The sequence below is a fragment of the Miniopterus schreibersii genome (genome assembly GCF_964146895.1).
Source record: "Miniopterus schreibersii genome assembly, chromosome: 18".
Classification (NCBI taxonomy): Eukaryota; Metazoa; Chordata; class Mammalia; order Chiroptera; family Miniopteridae; genus Miniopterus; species Miniopterus schreibersii.
The window spans coordinates 18,944,936-18,968,996 of NC_138121.1; the positions used below are offsets into that span (position 1 = coordinate 18,944,936).

The window sequence follows — 24,061 nt, forward strand, 5'->3', positions numbered from 1 at the left end:
TATTGCCCCCGTCCCTCGTCGTCGTCGTGTCCCCCCCCCCCCCCCAAATCGGAGCCTGTAAGGAGCCCTGGGACAACCCAGTTAGTAAATATCCTTTCTTGGGCTTGAAGGGCGCCTGCAGAAAGAATTTGCTTACACGATCTCTTCAGTCCCAAACCACTGCAATAAATTGCCTGCTGCTAAACTATCGTCATATCACTTAACAGCAAATATTTTTCAAGCGGTCTCCCTGAAAGATGAAACCCCGCTAAAATCTAAACCTTGGCACAGACGTTGCCAAAATTTTATTTACTCAGCTGCCAATTTTCAGTGGAATTGGCTGTCCCAGTTTCTCTGGAGACGTAAACGCAGGTGGTCTAACTCCCAATACGTGGCTATACCACGGTGAGGGTCGAGAGACACTTTGGTTCAATGAGACCGAGCCAATAACTCAAGTCTCAAGAAGGGAGACAGAGACGAACATAAAGCAAATCCCACAGGGTTTATTTACCAGTTCCCGACGGTTCTCAGCACCAGCAGGCCACCCGGAGGATCTGCTGAAAGACACACGCACGAGGTCTGGGGATGCGGCCGCGACGGCGTCGGTCACCGCAGCCCTCTGGAAGCTCTCGCAGAGATACGCAGGGCAGAGCAAGGCAGGGGCAGCTTTCCCGGAGCTGGGGACGAAGTCTGTGGAGGGCAGACAAGCATCCGAGGATGTGGCCGAAAAGCTCCTGCTTTTAACAGTTCAGTTGAAGGTGTGGTGCATCTTCAGTGTGTCTTATCAGGGTCCTACAGAGCGCGGGCCTGCTTGGAAGCCGGGGCTACAAAGTGTGACTCTTATTACGGCTTTCCGTTTTAATGGATACACAGGTACATTGTCAAATACTGAACATTCTTTTTTTTTTTTTTTAATATATCTTTATTGATTTCAGAGAGAGGAAGAGAGAGGGAGAGAGACAGAAACATCAGTGATGAGAGTCATTGATCGGCCTCCTCCTGCACACCCCTGACTGGGGATGGAGCCCAAAACCCCGGCATGTGCCCTGACCGGGAATCGAACCGTGATCTCCTGGATCCTAGGTCGACCTATGCTCAGTTGCTGAGCCATGCCCGGCTGGACTTGAATATTCTTTGAAACAATTTTAAATGAAAAAATTAATAGGTAATATATCCCATGGTGAAAGAAATTTGGACGACACAAAGGGCTGCTTAGTGAAAACTATACAGAATATTTCTAGATGGTTCTGAAAGTATATTCATTCATGTCCACCTAATGGCCATGTTTAGAGAAAGAGAATAAACAAAGCCAGAAATATATAGTCTTGTCTCCAACTTCCAAAAGTTATATATAGTTAGAGGGAAAGGTGTTGACTGTGTTCCTTTCAGGGGTGAAATTCCCAACATTATGTGTGATTACTTAAATACCAATCTTCCTATTGGCTTGTAGAACCTAAGAAGATTCATTTGATGTGAATCACGAGAAGGGATTTATCAGCTGAGATGGACTTCCATGGTCAACCAAGGGCCCAAATTTTATAAATAATAAGAGCTGAGCTACTATGAGAAGACAGGGGCTTTCTCATGTACTCTGTGTACCAAGAAGAGCTTCCTGCACTATGCCCTGTTTGTGTCTTCCAAGTCACCTATAAGGGATTTCCTAAGGCCTGCCTTAGGAAAAGGCAGAACTGTTCCATAATAACCAGGAGTGGAAGGGAGTGATTATTAAGGAGCTGACGGGTATGTTCATTGCCTTGGTTGTGGTGGTATACACATCAAAACTTATCAAATTACACACTTTAAACGTGTATAGTTTATTATGTGACAGTCATACCTCAAAAATGCTATTAAAGGAATTGTAGCACAGGAGTGAGAAGGACTGATTGTATGGGCATAATAGAACTTTCTAGCATGATGATAATGTTCATTATCTTGATGGGGTTTGGGTTATTCATGTGCATGCATTTGTCAAAACTCATTGAATGGTATATTTATTTAAGATTTGTGCATTTCACAGCATGGAAATGTTAACTGCTCACCCTCAAACCCCACTATAAACAAATATTAAACTTAAGTTTAATATAAATGCTGAAGTGTTTTAGAATTAAGTATACTGATGTTTAAAATTTTCTTTCAAATGCATAAAAATTAGGATTCCTACATGGATTAATGGATAGAGAGTCATGGGTAGGTGGATAAGTATGTAATAAACTAAATATAATAAATCGTTTGTTGTAGAATTTAGGTTGTGGGTATATAGGTGTCCAGAGTACAATTCTGATTTTTCTGAGTATTTGAAAATTTTCATAAATGGTGGGGGGAAAATTAAGTACAGGGCCTTGGAAGATATCCTGTGCAGTGAGTGACCCTGGAGATTAAGCTTTATTAGTTTCACAGTAAATCTACCCTTGTCTGTAGGTCTGTCAGGGTGTGAGTAATTAATCTACAAGGGAGAATTTTCATTGTAAGCCCTATAGTAAAGACAACAAAGGGTTTTAAAGATGAAAATAGTAAAACTTAATGAAAAGCTCTAGAAAATAATCATTTTAAATGTTCAACCTGTCCATATTTATTCTTCCACATTTTTCATTTATAAAATCATGTTCTAGGTTTTAAAAATAAGTAAAATGTATGAAAGAATGGAAATCAGCCATAATTTTATTACCCAGAGATGATTACTAGAATATAAGCTCCAACTGTATTTTGTTTATTGTGTCTCCTCAGTGATTGGAACAACACCCAACACATTTGCTGTTGAATGAATTGGGATGAGTTCTGGGTGGGGGGCTATTCAGAAGTAGGGTTAGTGTGTGCTATGTAAAGCATATACCATGAGCAAAGATGTAAAAATGCAGAACAAGACAGCCACGTTCAAGAGACATGGGTTTGAATCCAGCAGAGATAAAAATCTAGGAGTTCCTAGACTAACATATTTTGTTTGTCCTATATAGCATTAAAATACTTTTTAATGAGATGTCAACCTTTAAAAATATGGACAATTTACAGAGAAATCTGAATATCCAGTTTCTTTTGATAAAAGAGGAAGCTCTGGAAACACTGGGATCCCATACCTGACCAAAAAAAAAAAAAAGCTGGAGCTGAGCAGAGGCTGTCCTTAACAATGCTCATCTGTTCACTGAAGTTCACTCCAGGCTCAGCACACGAATGTAGGTTCCCTCTAAGACACTATAGGCACTAGAGTTTGCAATATCTAGTAGAAGAACTCTGGGACTTCATATTGGAAGTAAGGTTGGGGTCAGAGATATAAGGCCATGGGTATCCAAATGGGGAGTTTATACTTCGTTCAGTGGGCAAGGGGAAGGATTGAACAGTGTTTGCTCAGTTACTACCATTGTGTAACAAATCATCCCAAAACTTAGTGGCTTAAGATAATAATTTATTTAGGTCATAATTTTGTGAATGGGCAGTTTGGTCTGGCTTAGCTGTGTGGTTCTTCTGGTCTTGACTGGACTCACTCATGTGACTGGGCCAGCTAGTCAAGTATGACCTCAGCTGGGATAGGTTGTCTCTGCCCCATGTGGTCTCTCATCCTCCAGCACACTAGCCCAGTTCATGTCTGGATAGGGTTCTAAGAGAGGGAGTGGACGTTTTGTAAGGCCTTTTAAAGCCTAGGTTTGGAATGGGCACACTGTCACTTCTACATTTTATTGGCCAAAGCCTGCCATGATGCCAGCCTCGATTCAAATGGAGGGGAAGTAGGCTCCACTTCTTTTTCCTTTTAAAAAATAATTTTATTGTAGAAAGTTTTAAGCATATTCAGAAGAGAAGAGCATATGAACCACTATGTACTCATCATCCAGATTCAACAGTTAGCAATTCATAGCTAATCTTATTTTACTTTTTTCTCTATCTGTATTTATTTCCCCTCCCCCTGGATTATTTTGAATCAAATCCCAGATATATAATTTCATCATCTATGAACATTTCAGTTTGTAGAAGAGAGTATTTCTTTTCAATTGAAATATAATTGACATACAATTATATATTAATTTCAAGTATAGACTCCACTTTGCGATGGGAGGAGCCGCTAAGTCACAGTGCCAAGAGGTGTCAGTACACAGAGAGATACATTTTTGTAAAACATCTATCAGTTACTATCAGAGGTGTATTTCTGACAATATCATTTGGAGGGGGATATGCTCTGCATGCCTGGAACTGTTTTCTATTTGTAACATAGAAGTGCTGCCCCCCGTACCCATAAATAACTCCATGCCAAAGGACAGGAGAGAGAAAGATGCCCAGCTTGCGCCTCTTCCAGCTTCTTGTCCAGGGACTCCTTAGTTTCAGTTTCAATCCACATTATTGTAAAAGACAGACAGTTTCTTTAAGATTTCTGTGAATGAATGAATGAACAGAAAGTTAAGAGAAGGGAGCTGAAAGCCAAGCTACAAACACAAAGATGTTTCTACATTGCATAATAGTGTAGAAATTGCACTCCCTTTGGTCTGGCTGGAGCCTAACCACCATCTGCATTCATGCCTTTGTGATATGAAGTTCCCTCTTACTTGGTCAACTTCTCAAATACAAATAGCTTCTCAAATACGAAGGAGGGGTAATCTCATATCTTAGTGTGAATTAGTCCTAGGTATTAGATTCTCTAATACCAGGTGGACCCTGGGTTGTAAGGGAGCCTAGAAGAGGAAGGAAGGAAGGAAGGAAGGAAGGAAGGAAGGAAGGAAGGAAGGAAGGGAGGGAGGGAGGGAGGGAGGGAGGGAGGGAGGGAGGGAGGGAGGGAGGGAGGGAGGGAGGGAGGGAGGGAGGGAGGGAGGGAGGGAGGGAGGGGGAGGGGGAGGGGGAGGGGGGAGGGGGGAGGGAGGGGGAGAGGAGGGGGGAGAGAAAAAGAGAAGGGGGAAGAGAGAGGAGGGGGGAGAGAAAAAGAGAAGGGGGAAGAGAAATGAGAGAAGAGAAAGGAGGAGAGGAGAGAATATAGGCAGGAGTAATCTACCACCCCGACCCACTTTAGACTGAACAGCATCCCTTAGCATAGGGTTTCTGAAGTCCTGTACTATTGATATTTGGGCTGCAGAATTCTTTGTTGTAGGGGGCTGTCCTGTGCATTGTAGGATGTTGAGTAGCATCTATCTACTAGATGCCAGTAGTATGACCTACCCCACCCATCTTCCCTGAGTTGTGACAATCAAAAAAATCTCTAGACATTGCCAAATGTCCCCCGAGGGGCAAAATCACCCTTGCTTGTGAACCACAAAGGAAATCTTTCACATATGTGAAACACCACATGTGGCTCACATTCTTTAGATCAGAGAGGACCCTACCATTAACAGAAGGCCGCCTGGAGGGCTCATATGCTCGGCAATCATCAATGATCTCCTGCAACTGTGAAGGGCAATCTTCACCCAGTGGCTCCTGGTGCCGGTCCACAGCCACCAGCTGGCGGATCTTCTTAGAATCACAGCCTGGCATGGAAACAATAGGATGAGAGGCTTAAAAATTGCTCTGGCACTCATATATCTCTCTGAATGATGATCGCTGGCATCAGACCTAGGGACTTTGAGCATTAAAGAAACAAGAACGTCCAGTAACTCTATTGACCAACCCAGGCAGTGCCCACATTGGAGAACAAAGCACCCAGGACAGCACTGATGCGGATTTCCTAGTCTATTGGAAAGGGACCCAATCCCAGCACCATCTGAGCCAACCTTCATGCTGGTTACCTTCAAACGGGATCTTCCCAGTGACAATTTCCCAGAGGACAATTCCAAAGCTGAAAGAAAACCAAGAAACTGAACAATCATAATGTTTCTGTTTTCACACACCTCTTAGCCATTTCTAGAAACTCCAGTGAATTTTTTGATTGCCAGTCAATTCCACTCAATAGAGTAGAGGTATGATGGTCTTTGGATGTGGAGTTTGACTTGGGTTTTCCCATCCTGTTCATCTGAGTTAGAGCCTGTGCAAGAACATGAGCATACCTGTATATTTCAGCTTTTATGTCATATCTATCAAACACATTTTCCAGTATTTGAGGTGAGATATATGCTGTGGAACGGACTCTCTCTGTTTTTTGTCTCTTAGTTGTTCTGCTGATGGAAGTCTGCGTTTCCCTCAACTCCAATCCTGAAAGCTTGATAGAGAGGTGAATTAGATATAGAAGGAAACAACATGATCTTGGGTGAGGGTAGTGGGCAGGGGGTTGATGCTACACATGATTGTCAGGGAATAGTCTTTTATCTTTGAAATGCATTTCCATTGGTGTCCTGTATCTGTGTGGCTGCCCTACTCGCTGGCATTATGGGTTTAATTTATTACGGTGCAGTGACCAAGAGAAACACAGAGGTTTCTTCTCTATAAAATGGGGCAATGAGGATTACTTGAGATAACAGTTATAAAGCACCTATAAGGCTTGGTAAGTTGCAGTTGTTCTAGTATTACTGTATTAGATACAGGGCTTTCTCAGTTGAGGACTCAGCTCCACTAAGCAAGGGTAGACAGAGGTGCATAGAACCACCACATGGCTTGCTTTCTCTCAGAAGCAGATTAAAAAAATGACATAGGGCATCCCCTCTGTTCTATCTGACCCTTTAGAACAGTCAGCCTATTCCTTTGGATTTTACATGATAACTGAGAGTTACCCCCATTGACCCTGCATGGCCAACGCCATGCTCTTGAAGAAGCCACAACACAATTAGTGGGAGCGGATGTTCTCCTTGCTCCATGCACATCTGTCATTAGCACCATAAGTGTGCAGAGGGCTGCCAGCCCCACACTTGGCTGGATACGCAAATCTAGGGGCAAGGTCAGGAAAGGATAAGACACTTAGAGGGCTCAGTCCTTTCCATTACTGAGCACTGACGTCCTCTGACATCTGGCACCATGCTAGATACCAAAAAGGAAAGGCTGAAAAGCACATGTTACAGTCAGGCAGGATAAGGACCATGAGGGGTGTAGACATGGTGCTTTGGGAGCACTTAGATCACACTAGGGAGGAGGAAACGCACCTGAAAGGCAGAAAAGGCCTGTCTTCTGTTTTTTGAGGCCTGTCCCTGACACTCATAAGGCTGTTAGAAAGAAAGCATCTATGGCTGACAAAGAAAATACTCTTTTAGCATTTGAGAATTGCGGACATTGAGTTAAACCCTTTCCTCTTCCTTATGAGAATCTGACTTTTTAGCTCCATTCCCCTGGGAACCTGATAAAAGCAGACTGCTCCTAAGTAATATTGTTGATGACAAAAAATGATCACTGATTGTAAATGCTTATCAACAGGGGGTATGGGGACTGTAAAGAGCTGATAGGATGCTGGGCTTTGTGGTGACTCTTATAACAGACATGCCCCTTGTGGGGACACTTGAAGATATGCCCGAGGAGTTGTTACAATATTGACTTCTGTGGGTCATGAGGCTTCCAAGGCTAGAGGGCCCACCCCCACTTGAGGGGAGCCTCTTTCTCTCTCACCTAGGGCAGGGCAAAGAGAGTATCTCCTGGATGACTATGGGGACAGCTGTGGGAACTTTCACTAGAGAGAAAGATTGACTGTGCCCTGCTGTCAAGCTGTGTTTCCTGCATGGTACCCTTCTAAGTGGCTCCAAATGCCAAGTGTGGCCTGTGTCAGTCTTGTGAGTCTCAACGCCTACTTGGACCTGAGAAGATCCACTGGTGGGTATTGGGGGGATGTGGAAGTGGTGTCCAGGCATCTAAAGGGAAATGACTCCCTCCTAGCCAGTGTGGCTCAGTTGGTTGAGCATCATTCCGTGCACCAGGAGGTCACTGGTTCAATTCCCAGTCAGGGCATATGCTTAGGTTATGGGCTTGATCCCTAGTAGGGGGCATGCAGGAGGCAGCCGATCAATGTTTCTCATCGATGTTTCTCTCTCTTCCTCTTCTTTCCTCTCTCTGAAATCAATAAAATCATATTTTTAAAAATCATTTAGTCCCAGTCTCTTTAAAAATAAAAAGGGGAGGGGATGACTCAGCCCATCCCTGCTAAGTGGGTGGTGAAGGAAGACGGGCATCATAGCAGCAGGTAGGATCGAGTCTGTCCTGTGGTGGGCACACAGAAAGCTGTCCAGGCAGGGGAAGAGTTGAGTTCAGTTCCAAGGTTAAGGCAGTGAAACAAGGAAGCACAGACTTTCTGGGAAACAGGCATCCCTCTCCCAGCACCAAACAGTCACAAAGGTTGAACTCAAAGCGTTCCCTGGAAAGCCACGCTCACCTTCACTTGGTAGCCGTTAGTTACCAGGAAGCTCCTGCTGCTGATGTTTTTGTGGAGTTCAGGGGGTTCTGAATGGTGCAACCTGACATGACCAAAGGCAGGGAGCATTAGTGACCTTTGTACAGACCTTCCGGGGGGGGCTTGACAGTTATTGCTGGGACAACGAGGCTGGTCAGTACCATGCCTTTCGCAAGGGTAGCTATCCATGGGTAGATGGGACAAGGGGGAGGACAGGGACAGGTGGGCACTTTTAGCTCTCTATAAGGACAAAGGGGCTCCAGTACCCATGGATATTCCTCTGTGGAAGGCAGCTGGGAGCTGTGAACAGCAAAATATGCTGAATGGGGGATAAGTATGCACAGCTGCTAAAAAGGATCAGAGGCCACCTGGATGGGGCACTAACAGCATTCCCTACAGTCTAAAATTACTTCTCATAAAACCCACTAGTGCAGGGGGTTAACATTAATTATTAATTATGACACATATAAAAGAACTAGCTAAGGCAGTATTTCCAAAAGTATGGGATAAGTGGTATGCCATAGTAAGAAACTTGTTCTTTCAAGCTCTGATTACATCAAGGAGAAAGCCTCAGTTTGGGGTCAGGTATCTTTACTACCTCTCTATATCTGCTAATATTTCCTTTGTGCAAAGGGAATGTGGGTCTGAACTATAGACCTTTTGGCAGGCAGCATCATCCAGGCAGAATTTAACAGCATCGCTTTGTTTTCACTTATGGTCACCTATTTGTGGCAGGTGATTCTGGTTTTGGATTTATGGTAGTAATAGAAAGTGTCCTTTTCTTTTACTTTAGGTTTTTGTAAAAGAGAGCTAATTTAAAGAACAATATTAAGTAAATAATACTGGCAGAATTGTGGATATGGTAAAAATCATGCAAGCGGTCTTTGGGGACCCCTGGGCGAAAGGAACCACAGAATCTGCATGTGAGAGTAGGGAGAGTTGCCAGGTAAAATACAGGACACCCAGTTGATTTTGAATTTTTGATAATCAATGAATTTTTTTTAGCATAAGTATGTCCCCCAAATTATTTATTGTTATCTTAAATTCTGTGTACTTGAAATTTCAGTAAAAGTAGGTCTTGTGTAATATTTAGGATATACTTATATTAAAAATCATTATTGCTTACCTGAAACTCAAATTTAACTGGGCACCTTGCATTCTTACTTGCTAAATCTGGCAACTTTAAGAGCAAGGCCTGTCCAACTCCGTAAGAGCAGCGTGGACATGAAATTTGACTTTCAATTGTGTGACCTGGTGCTCACTAGGTTAAGTGTTCTTCCCCCCTCCTGTCTAAGGTATTATAATCAGAGTAATAAAACAACTTAAGGAAGGGGAGACTATCTGGGGCTTCTGGCCTGTTCTCTTATCATCTCTGGGATTATCAGTAGGGGAGGCACACTTATTCTGTTCTTCTTGGCACCCTTTCAACCCATATGGTACCTGTATAAGCCTCTAGCTGCCTCCACAGCCAGGACAATGCGCTCAGCCAATTTGAGGTCCTTCTTCTGATCCAGCAGTTCCCTCAGGGTCCCGAGCTCACAGTACTCCATGACAATGGAGAACTGAGGTGGAGTCACTGATGGAAAAAATATCAGCCCCACTCAGAGATCCTACTTTGCAGCCCATCTCCCCCTGTCTCTAGAGAGACAGACTTAGCTCTGCACTGTTTCTCCCCCACTCTCTATCCCCATCTTGCACAGTTTTTGCATCTTGACCTCATTGAGTGGGTCAAATACCCACAGAGTTCCCATACCTCTTCTTCACGGTATTTGGGATGTCACAATTATACATTTCTCTTAGTTATCTGAGTAATGTCTCCCCCACTCAAGTATAAGACCCCAGACGGCAGGGTCTGTTTTGTTCACACAGTCCTCACAAGGAGCTTAGTAAATACGTGTGGAAGGAATCAATGATGCACAGATCACAGGCACTGGTGAAGGAAGCTCAGAACCGAGTGGAGGTGTCAGGTCATGGGCCTGAGATGCAAGAACCGACACACAAAATATGACTCAGTCACCTCAACCAACACCAAGGAGAACAAATATCACTGGAAGTTTTCCTTTAGTCACCAGAAGCTGTGGAAAAACTTCTAGAGGGGATAAGACAGGAGTTGCTCTGTCCCCTCTGTAGGCAAGAGCAACAATACATAACCCATAGGAGACACCATGCTATGAGAGAAAAATGCAGCCACATTAAAAAATTAAAATTAAGAAGAGCCTGGTGCATGAGATTCTTGGTAAAGGGGCAGGTTGGTTGAGTTTTTAGGTTTGATCTACACTAATGATTATCAAGGGTAGATTCCTTATTCTGATCAGTCAGCTTTATAACGTTTTATTGCAGCAAAATACATCCATCACTCAGGCCAGCCTCTGAACAAGACCCCTTGATCCCCCAGTGGACTTGGAGAGGAGGATGTGGCCACATTAGTGCAAACTAGCTCCTGGGCTCAAGCCAAATTCAATCCCTCTGTTTTTGAAAGGAGATGGCAACCTGCATCTTAGGATGTAAAAATTAACACTAATAATAACAACACCGTGTAGATTCCATCCTTTCAGCTGTTCTTTAAACATGCAATGCATTATAACACAGAAGATATATGACAGACCACCAAAAGAAGGACCAACCCCAGAAGTACTCCTTACCCGCTTCATCAATGCAAATCCCAAATATACGCAGGATGTTAGGAGAATCAAATTTCTTCATAGTTATGATCTCATTTTTGAAAGTTTGTCTCACTCTTCTATGAGGATAAAAAGGACAATTAAGATCTCAGGACTGGAAGGTTCCTCTGAGAACATTTAGTGTAGGGACCATCTGTGTATGAGTGGGCATGAAGGATTGTCAGTATTTCCTGGGTGAGACAAACTTGGTCACTGGTGACAGAGTGTGGAACCCCTTAGATGTTTGGCAGCAGAATTAGCACGTATGATACATGCTACAACATAGATTTACCTTGAAAATATCACTCTAAGTAAAAAGAGCCAGACACAAAAGGCCACATACTGTATCATTCCATTTATGCTAACTATCCAGAACAGGCAAATCCACAGAGACAGAAAGTAGATTAGTAGGTGCCTAGGGCTAGCGGTGGCGGGGGTGGCAGTGTATGGGGTGTGACTGCTAATGGGTAGAGTTTCTTTCTGGGATGATGGAAATGTTCTAAAATCACTTTATGGTGATGGCTGTACAACTCTGTAAATCTATTAAAAGCTGTTAAATCATACACTTTAAATGGGTGAATCTTATGGTATGTAAGTGACATTTCAATAAAGTTGTTAAAAAATACTATCCTAATCAAAATCTCAATGTGTATGTTGAGGAATGTGATATTTATTTAGTTTAGTCAACCTAAGAAAGAAAGGCAAGAGGAGGGAGACACCTTACTAGATATTGAGCATTACTACAAAGTCGTAATAAAACACACACACACAAACACAGTGTTATCAGTGCAAAGACAAATTGACCAGTGGAAAAGAATAGAGAGGTCAGAGCCAGATCCATGTCTAAATAGAAATTTAACATGTAATAAATGTGGCACCACAAACCAATGGGGAAGAATATTTGATAGATTGTGGAGAGAAAATGGATTCACTGTGTAGATAAAAATAAAACTAGGCCCTATATAATATCATATACAAAGGTGGGTTCCTGAAGGATTAAAGCCTAAATGTGAAAAATAAAACTGCAAAGTTAATATAAGAAATCTAGAATACCTAGGGGTGGGGAAGGGCACCTCAAGAGCATAAACACATAATAATATAAAATTTTGGTAGAACTGATAACATCAAAATTAAGATGTCTGTCGAGGGACACCACTGACAAAATTAATGTATAGAAAACGTGATGCGAGAAGACCTTTGCAATATCTAAAGCTTAGAAATGACTAATTTCCATAATATACAAGGATCTCCCACAAATTGACAAGACAAAAAACAGCAAGTGAAACAGAAAGAAGGGCAGAGGATATGAGCGGGCATTATAGGGAAGTGGAGACACAAATAGCTAAAAGTCATATAAATAAACGTTCAAATTCATCAGTAAACAGAAATGCAAGTTAAAATACCTATAAGATGTTACTTTATAACCATAAGGATGAGAAAAATGAGAAAGCCGGATATTACCAAGGGTTGGTGGAGATTGTAACTACAGAGCTCCCGCACATTGCTGGAGGGAGCACAGGCATATACAGCCCACTCTGAAGAGCGATCTGGTGTTACTTAGTCAGTTTCACACAGGCATGCCCTGTAATCCACTGATGCCTCTCCTGGCAACACAGCCCAGAGAAATTCTCATACAGGTCCATAAAGGGATACTTTTGGCAGCATTAGTTTTGGTGGGGGGAAGTTGGAAACAGGCTGGGTTCCATCATTGGAAAACCAGGTAAAATGTGGATCTACACCACAAGCAGCAGTCAGAAGGAAAGGGCTATAAATACAGTACATGTTCCATAATGCTGAGTGAAAGTAGGCAAAGGACATATAACACTACCATTTGTGAAAATTAAGAACGCACACACATGCCCGACTGGGCGTGGCTCAGCGGTTGAGCGTCGACCCAGGATCCAGGCGATCGGGGTTCGATTCCTGGTCAGGGCACATGCCCGGGTTGCGGGCTCGATCCCCAGTTGGGGGCGTGCAGGAGGCAGCCGATCAATGACTCTCTCATCACTGATGTTTCTATCTCTCTATCCCTCTCCTTTCCTCTCTCTGAAATCAATAAAGATATATATTTTTAAAAAACCAAACACACATACATATAATAACAACATATGTTTTGCAAGAACATATACGAACAAAACACACTTTATTGTCTGTGGAGAGGATGGCGAACTGAGAAACAGGAATGGAAGGGAACAAAAATTTTTAAATAGCCCTGGCCAGTGTGGCTCAGTGGTCAGAGTGTCGGCCTGAGCACCCAAGGGTTGTGGGTTCAATTCCCAGACAAGGGCATGTACCTGGGTTGCAGGTTAGATCCCTGACCCGGAGTGTGTGCAGGAGGCAACCAATTGATGTGTCTCTCTCATATTGATATTTCTATCTTTCTCTTTCTTTCCCTCTCCTCCTCCCTCTCTTCCACTCTCTCTAAAAACCAATGGAAAAATATCCTCTGGTGAGGATTAACAACAAATTTTTTTTTTTTTTTTAAATAACTAAATATATAAATAAAATAGAGACATTTCTAGAATTGAGGTTGGAAGCCATGAATTTAAGTCTCAGCTCTGCTCCTGAAGAGTAGAGGGCAAGTTTTTTAACCCTTTGGGGACCGGGTTCCCCACCTAAGAAATTGGGACAATATGCCTCTCTCCTGGGAGAGTTATAGAGAGGAAGTGAAATGATACATGAGAGAACTATACAAAATGACTTACCCAATATTTCTGGGGTTGACGTTGTTGAATACTTTTATGGCCACTGGAGATTGGTGGTATTTTCCTTTAAAAACTTTGCTGAATTCATTTTCCCTTAGCAGGGTCCAATCAGGTTCTGAAAGCTCCTCCTTCTCAATCTCCTTGATTTTATAGTCTGGGACTTTCTTCATGAAACTCTGTAAGTCTTACCATAGGACAGAAAGAAATAAGGAGTCAATGAGCTGAGGAAGGTGTCCTAAGGGAAGGGGTGTCTCAGTAAATGTGTGAATGGGAAGCCCTACGCCGTGAACCAAAGCTGGCCTTGGTGGAAGCTTCTGATTGACTCATCCTGGGGGAGAGGTTCCAGTGCCTCTGAGTGACCAACACAGACACAGCTGGATGGTTAACAAAAATGTGTCATGCACTTCCTTTCCCTCCTCTTCAAATCCTGTCTGTCGCTCCAGCCTAAATCTCCATCTCAATTCATCTCTCTTATTTTGGAGTCCTCCCTACTCCTACAGCCACTTGAACTTGGCACTTGAACATTTAGCATCTTGTCTAGTCATTCCAGCTCTAATAGTTAAGTAGATAGTTCAAGCTCAGTAACTCCACTGCTGGGCTGTGTTCACATGACTCTTTCCTCTCCCTTCCTCTGCCCTGTGGCTGTGAGCTCCCAAAAGGCTGGGTATTTCTCTGCATCTTACTTTCTTCTATGTACAAGGCTCATAAAGCAGATACAGATTTGTCAAATAAGTGATGAATGAGTATTTTACATTTGATTTGAATTTGTTCCTGGAAATTCAGCAAAGGAAGTTTCGATGCTACCTAGAGGAAGCTGTCAGCAACTGGATCGGTGCTAGAAGATACCTTGTTGGTCAAGAAGTTCCCTTCAAATGTTACTCTAAGGACAGAAGCCTGGGGTAGTCATGAGCACGCCCCTAAACCTGTAGGCTGTTTCCAACCATCCAGCCCAGAAAACAGGCAGTGGTGGGAGTGGGGGCAAACTGGATTTCCTAGTAAACAAATGACTCTGGCAGTGAGAGCGGCAGGGCACAGGGTAACTCACAGTGCCTCACGGTCTCCATGATTTTTTTCCTGTTGGTCTCCATGATTTTTTCCACATCATTTTTCAATTGCTCCATTGAAGCTTCGATAATTGCACTTCCTGCAGGAAAAAGAGTAGCAAATACTCAAAAATAGAAATGCTAATTAAAACCTATCATATTCATTGGAGTAGGAATTACTACTACTGCTCACAAATATTCAGCTTTCCACTTCTAAGCACACAGTAAGTGCCTTGAAGCGTGGCCGTGTGACTTGCTTTGGCCAAGAAATGAAGTGAAAGAAATGACAGGGAAGTTAGTGTCAACATAAAAGTATCATGATACCGAAAGTTCATAGAAAGGACAGCTACCTTGGAGTCTCCTGGACTTTACCTGAATAAGAAATAAACTTTTCTTTCTTTAAGACACTGAGCTTTTTTCAACCATAGCATAATCTAATCTGTCCTTATTTATACACTCAGAAATACATTTTTTATTTATTTTTTAATTTTTTAAATATATCTTTATTGATTTCAGAGAGAGGAAGGGAGAGGGAGAGAGAGAGATAGAAACATCAATGATGAGAGAGTCATTGATCAAGCCCACAACCCGGGCATGTGCCCTGACCGGGAATCGAACCCCGATAGCCTGGATCCTAGGTCAACGCTCAACCACTGAGCCACGCCCGGCTGGGCAGAAATACATTTTTTAAATGATAAAGACACTGTATAGGGTGGCCAACCATCCCTGTTTGCCCAGGACTGGGGGCCAATCTGCCTTTCAGCTGGGTCAGCCTCTTCACACACCCCTCCCCCGGCCAGATTCCCTGAGTGTCTTTCTCCTTGTTTGGTTGGGGGATTACAGATGCCTCACTTTCCCTCATCCAGAAAAAGACCCATTTAAAAAAATATATTTTCATTGATTTTGGAGGGAGAGGAAAGGTGAGGGAGAGAGAGAAACATTGATGGGAGAGAATCAACATCGACAGGCTGCCCCCTACACTCCCCCTACTGGTGACTGAGCCCCCAACCTGGGCATGTGCCCTGACTGGGAATCGAACCGGTGACCTCTTGGTGCATGGGGCAATGCTCAACTACCGACCAACACCTGCTGGGCTGGAAAAGGACCCATGTTTTTCCACAGGTCTTCTCCAGACCTGGTCCGTCCTGTTTCAGTGTCTCCTGCAGACCTGATTGGGGATGGACCACCTTCCACATCAAGATGGCAGAACAGTTATTCTGCTGGGCTCCAGTGCCCAGAAGGTTTATTCAAATGTCTTTTGCCCTCCCCTCACTTCCTCTCTCTCCACGCACAATCCTTACAAAAGGGAAGAGTTCAGAATTCATATCATCAGGATCTGCAAAGGGGTAAAGAGGCCACATTTGTCTTCACCCCCCTGCTCTGTTCCTTCTTTGGGTGGCCTGGCTCCACTGTCACCCCCTACTCCAACCTAGCCCGTTTCCTCCCCTTAAAGCCTTGTCCTCCATTAAGTCCATGTAGTTCAAGGGCCACTCTAGTTTAAGCCACTGTCATCTCTTACCTAGTCTCCAAGTGGTCTCCTAACTGGGCTCACATTTCCACTCTTGCCCCCTGGGGTATGTTGAATTATCAGTCCCAATTCTTCACTCGTATGTAGTAGTATTATACATCTACACCCTGGCCATAGCTCCATAGTGGGTGCACTGTGCTTCCCTGTCCCTTCATGTTGGGCTTGGCTATATCAATGGCTTTGAATATTAGTGGATACAGTAGAGGCTTGAAAGGTGCTGGCACCATTGGGCTTGCCTTCTTGCAATTCTTCCATAAGAAGAACATTCTCCAAGTACTCACTGCTCCAATAGCCGTGGTTCCAGAATGAGACACGTTAAACAGACCCAAATTAGATCTGCAGCCTGGAGCCAAGCCCACCTGAGATTAGGAGGACTCCGATGGATCCACAGATCTGTGAGCAAGAGAATAACTATTGTTTAAAGCCTCTGAGTTTGGGGATGGTTTGTTATGCAGTATTAGTGTAGCAACTGACTAATACATATCACTACAGTCCACTGCCACATCAGCACAAGTGAAATATATATACATATATATTAAAAATATATCTTTATTGCTTTCAGAGAAAGGAAAGGAGAGGGAGGGAGAGAGAGAGAGAGAGAGAAACATCAATGATGAGAGAGTTGTCATTGATCAACTGCCTCCTGCATGCCCCCAACTGGGGATCGATCCTGCAACCCAGGCATGTGTCCTGGCCGGGAATTGAACCGCTGTCTCCTGGATCCTAGGCTGACGCTCAACCACTGAGCCATGCCCGGCCAGGCCCAAGTGATATTCTTTTAATACAAGTCAAATCATGATAGGCGCATGTTTAAGAACCTCCCTTCACTGGCTTCCTATGACTCTTAGAATAAAACCTAAATTTCTTATCATGCCTTCATGGCCCTGCATTTCCATGCTCCTGTATCTTCTGGCCGACTTCCCCACATTCATTTTGTACTTTTCTCTCTTCCATGCCTACCCCACCAAAGTCATCTGGCCTTCTGGTTGTTCCTTGCACTCGCCACATTTATTCTCATCTCAGGGTCTTTGCATCCCGTTTTCTCTGCTGGGAATGCTCCTCTCTCTCATCTCCCTACAGCTTGCTCCTTTTCATTATTCAAGGTGTCCAGTCCAATGCCACCCAGTCAGAGAGGCCTTCCCTGGACACTCAATCAGTACCCACTGTCGCTTTCTATTTCATTACCCTGCTTATGACTTCCATTGCTTGTAGGTAAAATGACTTACTTTGCCCTCTATCTGCAGAGTTTATGTTCCATGAGGGCAGAGATCTTATCTATTTTGCTCTGTGCTATATCTCAAACACTTAGAACAGTGCCTGGCATACAGTACAGTCATGTGCCTCATAATGATGTTTTGATCAACAATGGACTACATATACGATGGTGGTCCGTAAGATTATGATGGAGCTGAAAAATTCCTTTCACCTAGTGATGTAGCACAACGCATTGCTTATGTGTTTGTGGTGATGCTGGTCTAAGCAAATCTACTGCATTGCCAGTCATATAAAAGTATAGCACATATAATTATGTATAGCGCATAATACTTGATAATAAATGACTAGGTTACTGGTTTATGTATTTACTATACTATACTTTTTATTATTATAAAAAAAATGTTCTACTGATAAAAAAATAGTTTACCGCCTGGCCAGTGTTGCTCAGTGGCTGAGCATCATGGTTCGATTCTAGGTCAGGGCACATGCCCAAAGTTGCGAGGTTGATCCCCAGTAGGGGGTGTGTAAGAGGCAGTTGATCGATGATGTCTCTCATTGATGTTTCTGTCTCTCTATATCTCTCCCTTCCTCTCTCTCTAAAAAAAATCAATAAAAACATATAAAAAAGAACAGTTTACTATACAACTGTATGTCATGTTATGCCAGCAGCAACCTCATATATCTTGTGTTTCCTGTGTCTCTTGATTGCATCATATCCTCTTGTGCTTGACTTAATCTTGCGCTGGTTTGTACAGTCACATGTTGTACAGGCCTGTGGCCTAGGAGCAATAGGCTATACCATACAGCCCAGGTGTGTAGCAGTCTAGACCATCTAGGTTTGTGTAAGGGCACTCTGATGTACCCACATCGAGGAAATCCCCTAATGACACATTTCTTAGGATGTATCCCTGTCATCAAGTGGCACATGACTATACTCAATTCACGTTTGCTTAGTTAACTAGTTAATTCTTTCTTCTGGATAATTTATATGTTAACAGAAGGTCCTGGAAAAACAAAGGCTGGAAGGAATTAGCTTCTGGAATTCCAGGTATCACATCAAAGAGAGAATGGAGAGGCAAAGAAGACATCAGTATCAACACCTCCACCCTCTCCCCCACTCTGGCTTGCCCAAATTTCACCAGCCCCCACCACATCTGGGCCCAAGGATGTTAGGAGTTCTGAGTCATGAATAAACACCTGCTCAAACTTCTTCAGCCTTCCTGCTCCTTTGGTAAAGCAAAACGAGACTAAAATGTCCCCACTTACTGCCCCCTGACAAAATAAGCCTTACCAGTTAGACTTTGGAAGACTCGCCAGTCTTCCTCGGCATCCTGCTGATCTTCTTGCTCCCAGGACACTTCTTGGCTGATGCTTGAAGCAGGCACCCACTGATACACCTGAAGCAGCAGCGAGAGCTCCTTGTGGACATCGTTCAGCCTTTCGTTCACGTCTTTAAAGAGTCTTTTGTCCTTCCCCGATGTTAGAGACTTATGGATATAGGATTTATTGCTAAACTTCTCTATCTGCTTCTCAGCTTCCTCTAGGACATCCTGGAAATTGTTCAGCGCAGTGGTGATCTTAGCGGGCAGGTTCCCTTCCCCTCGGGCCTGGAGCATTTGCAGAGGCTGCAGCAGGCCGTGGATGCGGGTCTTCAGACGCTGGCGCTGTTTCTTGCAGTCTTGCACCATTTCACATTGTTTGTACACACACCAGCCTAAGGAGATGACGTCCCCCAATTTATCCATACCTGGAAGAAACTGATGGAATTTGTTAAAGTCCCAGAATCTCCTGCATATTTACTACTGGCTAAGGGAACCTCAAGTGTGCCTGTGATTTAAATGGCTGAAGAGGTCTCCTTACTATTTCGTGTAAGGTAAAGATGGCTTGCTGCTGTTTACCAAAATCTGTTCAAAATCTGTTCTGCCCTTCCATGGTTACAGAGTTGTGGCTGGGAAGCGTCAGTCCACCTAGGACTGTATCTCCCAGTCTCCCTTGAGGCTTGATGTGGCCATGTGACTAGTTCTCACCAATGGTGTGTGAGTGGATATGGTATGTACTACTTTGGCCTGAGGCAGGTTTGTCTCCTCTGCACACTATCAGCTGGATGCATAGGAAGACACAGCCCTAGGAGTGGTGAAGCCCCAAGGAGGAAGGTGGAGTCTCAAGAAGAAAGAATCCTGGATCCCTGAATCGTCACTTGGAGGAGGGCTGCTCACAGACCTGGACCATTTGCCACAGGCTGTTAAGTGAACAAGAAATAAAATTCTTTTGCATTTGAGCTATCATATTTTGGGGTTTATTCATGGTATCAGTTTAGCCTATTCTAACAAATATATCCTGCCAAAGTATAGGGGTGACTATAGGATGGTGGGTTGGAAAGCTCAGGCCTTGTCTAAAGAAGGCAAGGTTACCTGGCAAGGATAAAGGGTCCAGTGGTGGAAGACCTTCCAGTTTTGAAAGAGCAGTCAGAAATCTGGATTTTTATGTTAAAGCTCTCAATTTAAAATCTTGCTGGCTGGGAAGATTGAAAATGACGAACCAGACAATCCTCCCCAAATTTAAACCCAATTTAATGCAATTCCAGTAAAACTCCCAATGGTATATTTTGGTATTGAAACTAAATGATCCTGAAGTTAACTGCAAAGAGGTAATTAGTAGGGATAACCAGATTTTAAAAAATAAATAAATAAGAGGACTTACCCATAAGATGAAAATATAGTAAAAATTGTAATAACTAAAATTGCTTAGGGCTTACTAAGTTTTGATAAAGATACCAAAAGGATAAAAGGGAATGTAAATATATATATATATATATATATATATATATATATGGACTCAACAAGGTTAATTTTCGAGGAACTTACGCTGTAGAAAAGCTTGTATGTATATAGATGGCTACTAAGATGTTCACTGCAGTGCTATTTATACTATGTAAAGATGCTAACAAGGAGGGAAGAAATTACTGTTTTTAAAAGTGAAAAATCTTTAAATGGTACTAACAACATAAATCCATAAATAATCTAATGCCATTTCTTCTCTTCCTCAAAAAAAAAAAAAAAAAAAAAAAAATCAGGCACCCTTTTCGGATGAGACACTATCCATTTGTGCCTAAAATGGATCCCAGAAAAGGAAGAGCGCTTTACCACTAAGGACTGGAATTGTCTACTTAGGCAGTTTACCCCCCAGACAACCTGGAGTTCGCCCGTCTAGGGCTCCGTGGACAGGAACCCCCAGCGGGTCCCCCCCCCCCCCGTCGTCTTTGGCAGAAGGCAGCTGCACCTCCAGGCCGCAGGAAACGAAGCTGCCTCGGCCCTGCTTTCCAGGAAATCGAACAGCGGGTCCCCCACTTCCCCGTCTCCCCGCCCAGCCCGGGGATCCGCCCGCAGCGCCTCTGCCCCGCAAGGCGGACGCGCCCCGACGCGGCCTCCAGACTCACCCTTGTCCCTCCTGAAGGCGTCCGATCTGTCGCGTGCACCGTCCCAGGAAGCCCGCTCGGGCGAATCAGAGGACCTTACGCCCGAGAGCAGCCGGTGCACCGAGACCCGGGGTCGCCTTACGCCCAAGAGCAGCCGGTGCACCGAGGCCCGGGGTCGCCTTACGCCCAAGAGCAGCCGGTGCACCGAGGCCCGGGGTCGCCTTACGCCCAAGAGCAGTCCGTGCACCGAGGCCCGGGGTCGCCTTATGCCCAAGAGCAGTCCGTGCACCGAGGCCCCGGGGTCGCCTTACGCCCAAGAGCAGCCGGTGCACCGAGGCCCGGGGTCGCCTTACGCCCAAGAGCAGCCGGTGCACCGAGGCCCGGGGTCGCCTTACGCCCAAGAGCAGCCGGTGCACCGAGGCCCGGGGTCGCCTTACGCCCAAGAGCAGCCGGTGCACCGAGGCCCGGGGTCGCCTTACGCCCAAGAGCAGCCGGTGCACCGAGGCCCGGGGTCGCCTTATGCCCAAGAGCAGTCCGTGCACCGAGGCCCAGGGTCCCAAGTCCCTGAGCAGCTGTCCCCCCGGTGGCCGGGCTCTGCGCTCCCAGGCGAGGCTCGACGGGGCTGCAGCGCCGCGGGGCGGGCGTTTCCTCCGGGCGCGGAGCCGGTCCGGGGGCTGTGCTGACCGGTCCCCCAGTCAGCTCATTGGACGGCTGTCAGGTCCTCCGCCCTCCAGAGGCCACCGCCCGGGGCCGCGCGTGGCCGGGAAGTCGGTGTGCCCGGCAGTTCTTCACAACCGCTGGGGCGCCCGGGTCCCTGGAACCCCTTTTTCCGCAGCTCAGAGCGCAGGCTCCTCCCTCCGCCCCGTCTCGCCTCCCGCCCTTTCCGCGCTCTCCCCGCCTTCCCCGTTCGCTTGTAGCTTATTTACAGAGAACGGAGTCCTCAGTGACGGCTCCCCACGGGCTCTCGGAAACCGCCTTTAAGGGAAACCACGTAGAGAGGAGCCAATTTTACCAGAGGCTAAATGCCATAAGCAAGAGTGGAGCTTCTACAGCATATTTCTGATCACAAAGACATCACTAAACTTCTAAATAAACACCCTTAAAACACTTACAGTATTGAACTTTGGAAAAAATGTGAACTCTACATACATATAAGAAAGATTAATAAAAACAAGTAGGATTATTATTTTCCAACCTGCCTACCCTCCAGTTCAGGGCTGGGTGCCCGAAGCTTCTCTCCAAGCTCAGGGTGCAAGGCGAGACTCACCCAGACAGGAGGCCCATTCATTGCAGGGCACACTCACACTCACACCCATACTCAGACTGGGACAGTGTAGACACACCAGTTCATCTCCGTGCACATCTTTGGGATGTGGAAGGAAACTGGAGTCCCTGGAAAAACCCCCATACAGACGTGGGGAGATGGTGCAGACTCCGCACAGACAGTGGCCCTGGCTGCAAAGAGGTGTTTTTTTGCCCCCCACCCTCGCATCAATGTTATAACAAAAGCACATTGAACAAATCTATGTTATTTGAGGATCTGGTGACGGGCCCTGTGCTTGGAGCTGGGGATTCAGAAAAGAATATAATGTCCCAGAGAAGTGCTATAACCAGGACACAGAATGGGAAGGATTTGATGAGCAAAGCACCCTGTGAGCCAGAGAGAAGGTTCTTGTGTCTGCTTCTCTGTGCTTGAGAATATTGGGGGGTTGGGGCAGCTGGTGAGGGAGCAGACACACCTAAATGGGGGGAAAATTACTTTCTCATCTAACCTTATCGCAGTGTGTTCTGTTATAGTGTGACACGTTTTATTAAAGTTAGCTGTGTCCCTAGCTAGAAAGTCTAAGTGATGTCATTCACTGACTCATCTGACTATTTTCCTATGAAAGGACAGAATTGGGTTGTATTAAAAGACTTTTTGGATTGGGGAGGCAGGTGTGGAGGATACCTAGGGCATTTGTTTATTTGTTTATGTGTCCCTGCTTTTGTTCTCTATCTACTGCATCATCAGTTTTCTTCTTATCTCAGGTCAGGTTCCTAGAAAGAGAGTCTGAGAAAGAGATTCAGGTACATGCAATTTGTTGAAGGAAGGCTCTCAGGACAGAGAGTAAGGCTACAACGGGGAAATATAAAAACTAAGCAAGGATGTGGTCATAGTGGAGACTAGCTTCAGCCAGATTCCATGGGGAGATTTGGAGCATGAAGCTCTGGAGTGAGAAGCAGCTTCCATTCTGCCCAGGATAGATCACATGTGTGGTCACAAAGTCTTAACAAATTTAAGAAGATTAAAACCATACCAAGTATCTTTTCTGATCACAATAAAATAGAACTAGACCTCAATAGCAGAAGGAAAACATGTTCATTGCAGTACTATTCAAGATAGCTAAGATGTGAAAGCCATCTAAATGGCCACTGACAGATGAACTGATAAAGAAAATGTGGTCTACACATATAATGGAACACTATTCAGCCTTTAAAAAGAAGGAACTTCTGCAATATGCAACAACATGGATGAACCTGGAGGACATTATGCGAAGTAAAATAAGCCCATCGAGAAAATACTGCATGACTCCACTTACATGAGGTATCTAGAATAGTCAAATTCATAGAATCAAAAAGTGGAATGGGGGTTGCCAGGAGCTTGGGAGAGGGGAAAACAGGGAATTACTAAGCAATGGGCATAAAGTCAAGCATGATGAATGAGCTCTTGAGATCTGCTGTACAACATTGTACTTACAGTCAACAATAATATACTGTACATTTAAAAACTTGTCAAGAGGGTAGATCTCAGGATAAGTATTCTTTCCACAATAAAAAAAATTAAAAAGACTATAAGAGAATACAGTGAACAATTTTACGCCAACCTAAATGAAATAAACAAATTTCTAGACACGAATTGCCTAACTGACTCGAGAAGAAACAGAAAACCTGAACAGACCTATAACCAGTAAAGAGGTTGAACCAGTAATCAAAACCCTTCCAACAAAGAAAAGTCCAGGCCAGATTGCTTCGTGGTGAGTTTCACCAAACATTTAAAAATGAATTAACATCAAGCATTCTCGAACTCTTCCAAAAAGAAAAAAAGAGAACACTTCCTAACCCATTTTATCAGGCCGGCATTAATCTGATACCAAAGCCAGACAAAGACACCACAAAAAAGAAAACTACAAACCAGTATCAGTGACAAATATAGATGCAAAAGTCCTCAACAAAATACTAGAAAACTAAATCCTAAAACATATTAAAGGATTTTGCACCATGACCAAATGGAATTATTCCAGGAATGCAAGGGTGGTTCAACATGTGA

At 44.3% G+C, this 24,061-nt stretch overlaps 1 protein-coding gene across 3 annotated transcripts; it reads right to left on the reverse strand.

Moving 5' to 3' along the window:
- Positions 1 to 893: 893 nt before the first annotated feature.
- On the reverse strand, positions 894 to 21,618 carry MLKL (mixed lineage kinase domain like pseudokinase). Of its 3 annotated transcripts, XM_081118613.1 has the most exons (12): positions 21,145 to 21,618; positions 20,776 to 20,849; positions 18,631 to 19,086; positions 14,599 to 14,697; positions 13,554 to 13,737; positions 10,831 to 10,928; positions 9,629 to 9,764; positions 8,171 to 8,252; positions 5,931 to 6,082; positions 5,673 to 5,722; positions 5,274 to 5,414; positions 894 to 4,333 (listed from the first exon to the last, which is right to left on the reverse strand). In XM_081118613.1, the coding sequence occupies exons 3-12, from the start codon at positions 19,082 to 19,084 to the stop codon at positions 4,290 to 4,292; spliced, it is 1,440 nt and encodes a 479-aa protein (XP_080974739.1). In that variant the 5' UTR covers positions 19,085 to 19,086; positions 20,776 to 20,849; positions 21,145 to 21,618; the 3' UTR covers positions 894 to 4,289. The 3 variants fall into 3 exon arrangements, with proteins under 3 accessions (XP_080974739.1, XP_080974741.1, XP_080974740.1); XM_081118615.1 differs by lacking the exon at positions 21,145 to 21,618 and having other exon boundaries at positions 20,776 to 21,049; XM_081118614.1 differs by lacking the exon at positions 21,145 to 21,618 and having other exon boundaries at positions 18,631 to 19,096; positions 20,776 to 20,840.
- Between the last annotated feature and the right edge of the window lie 2,443 nt (positions 21,619 to 24,061).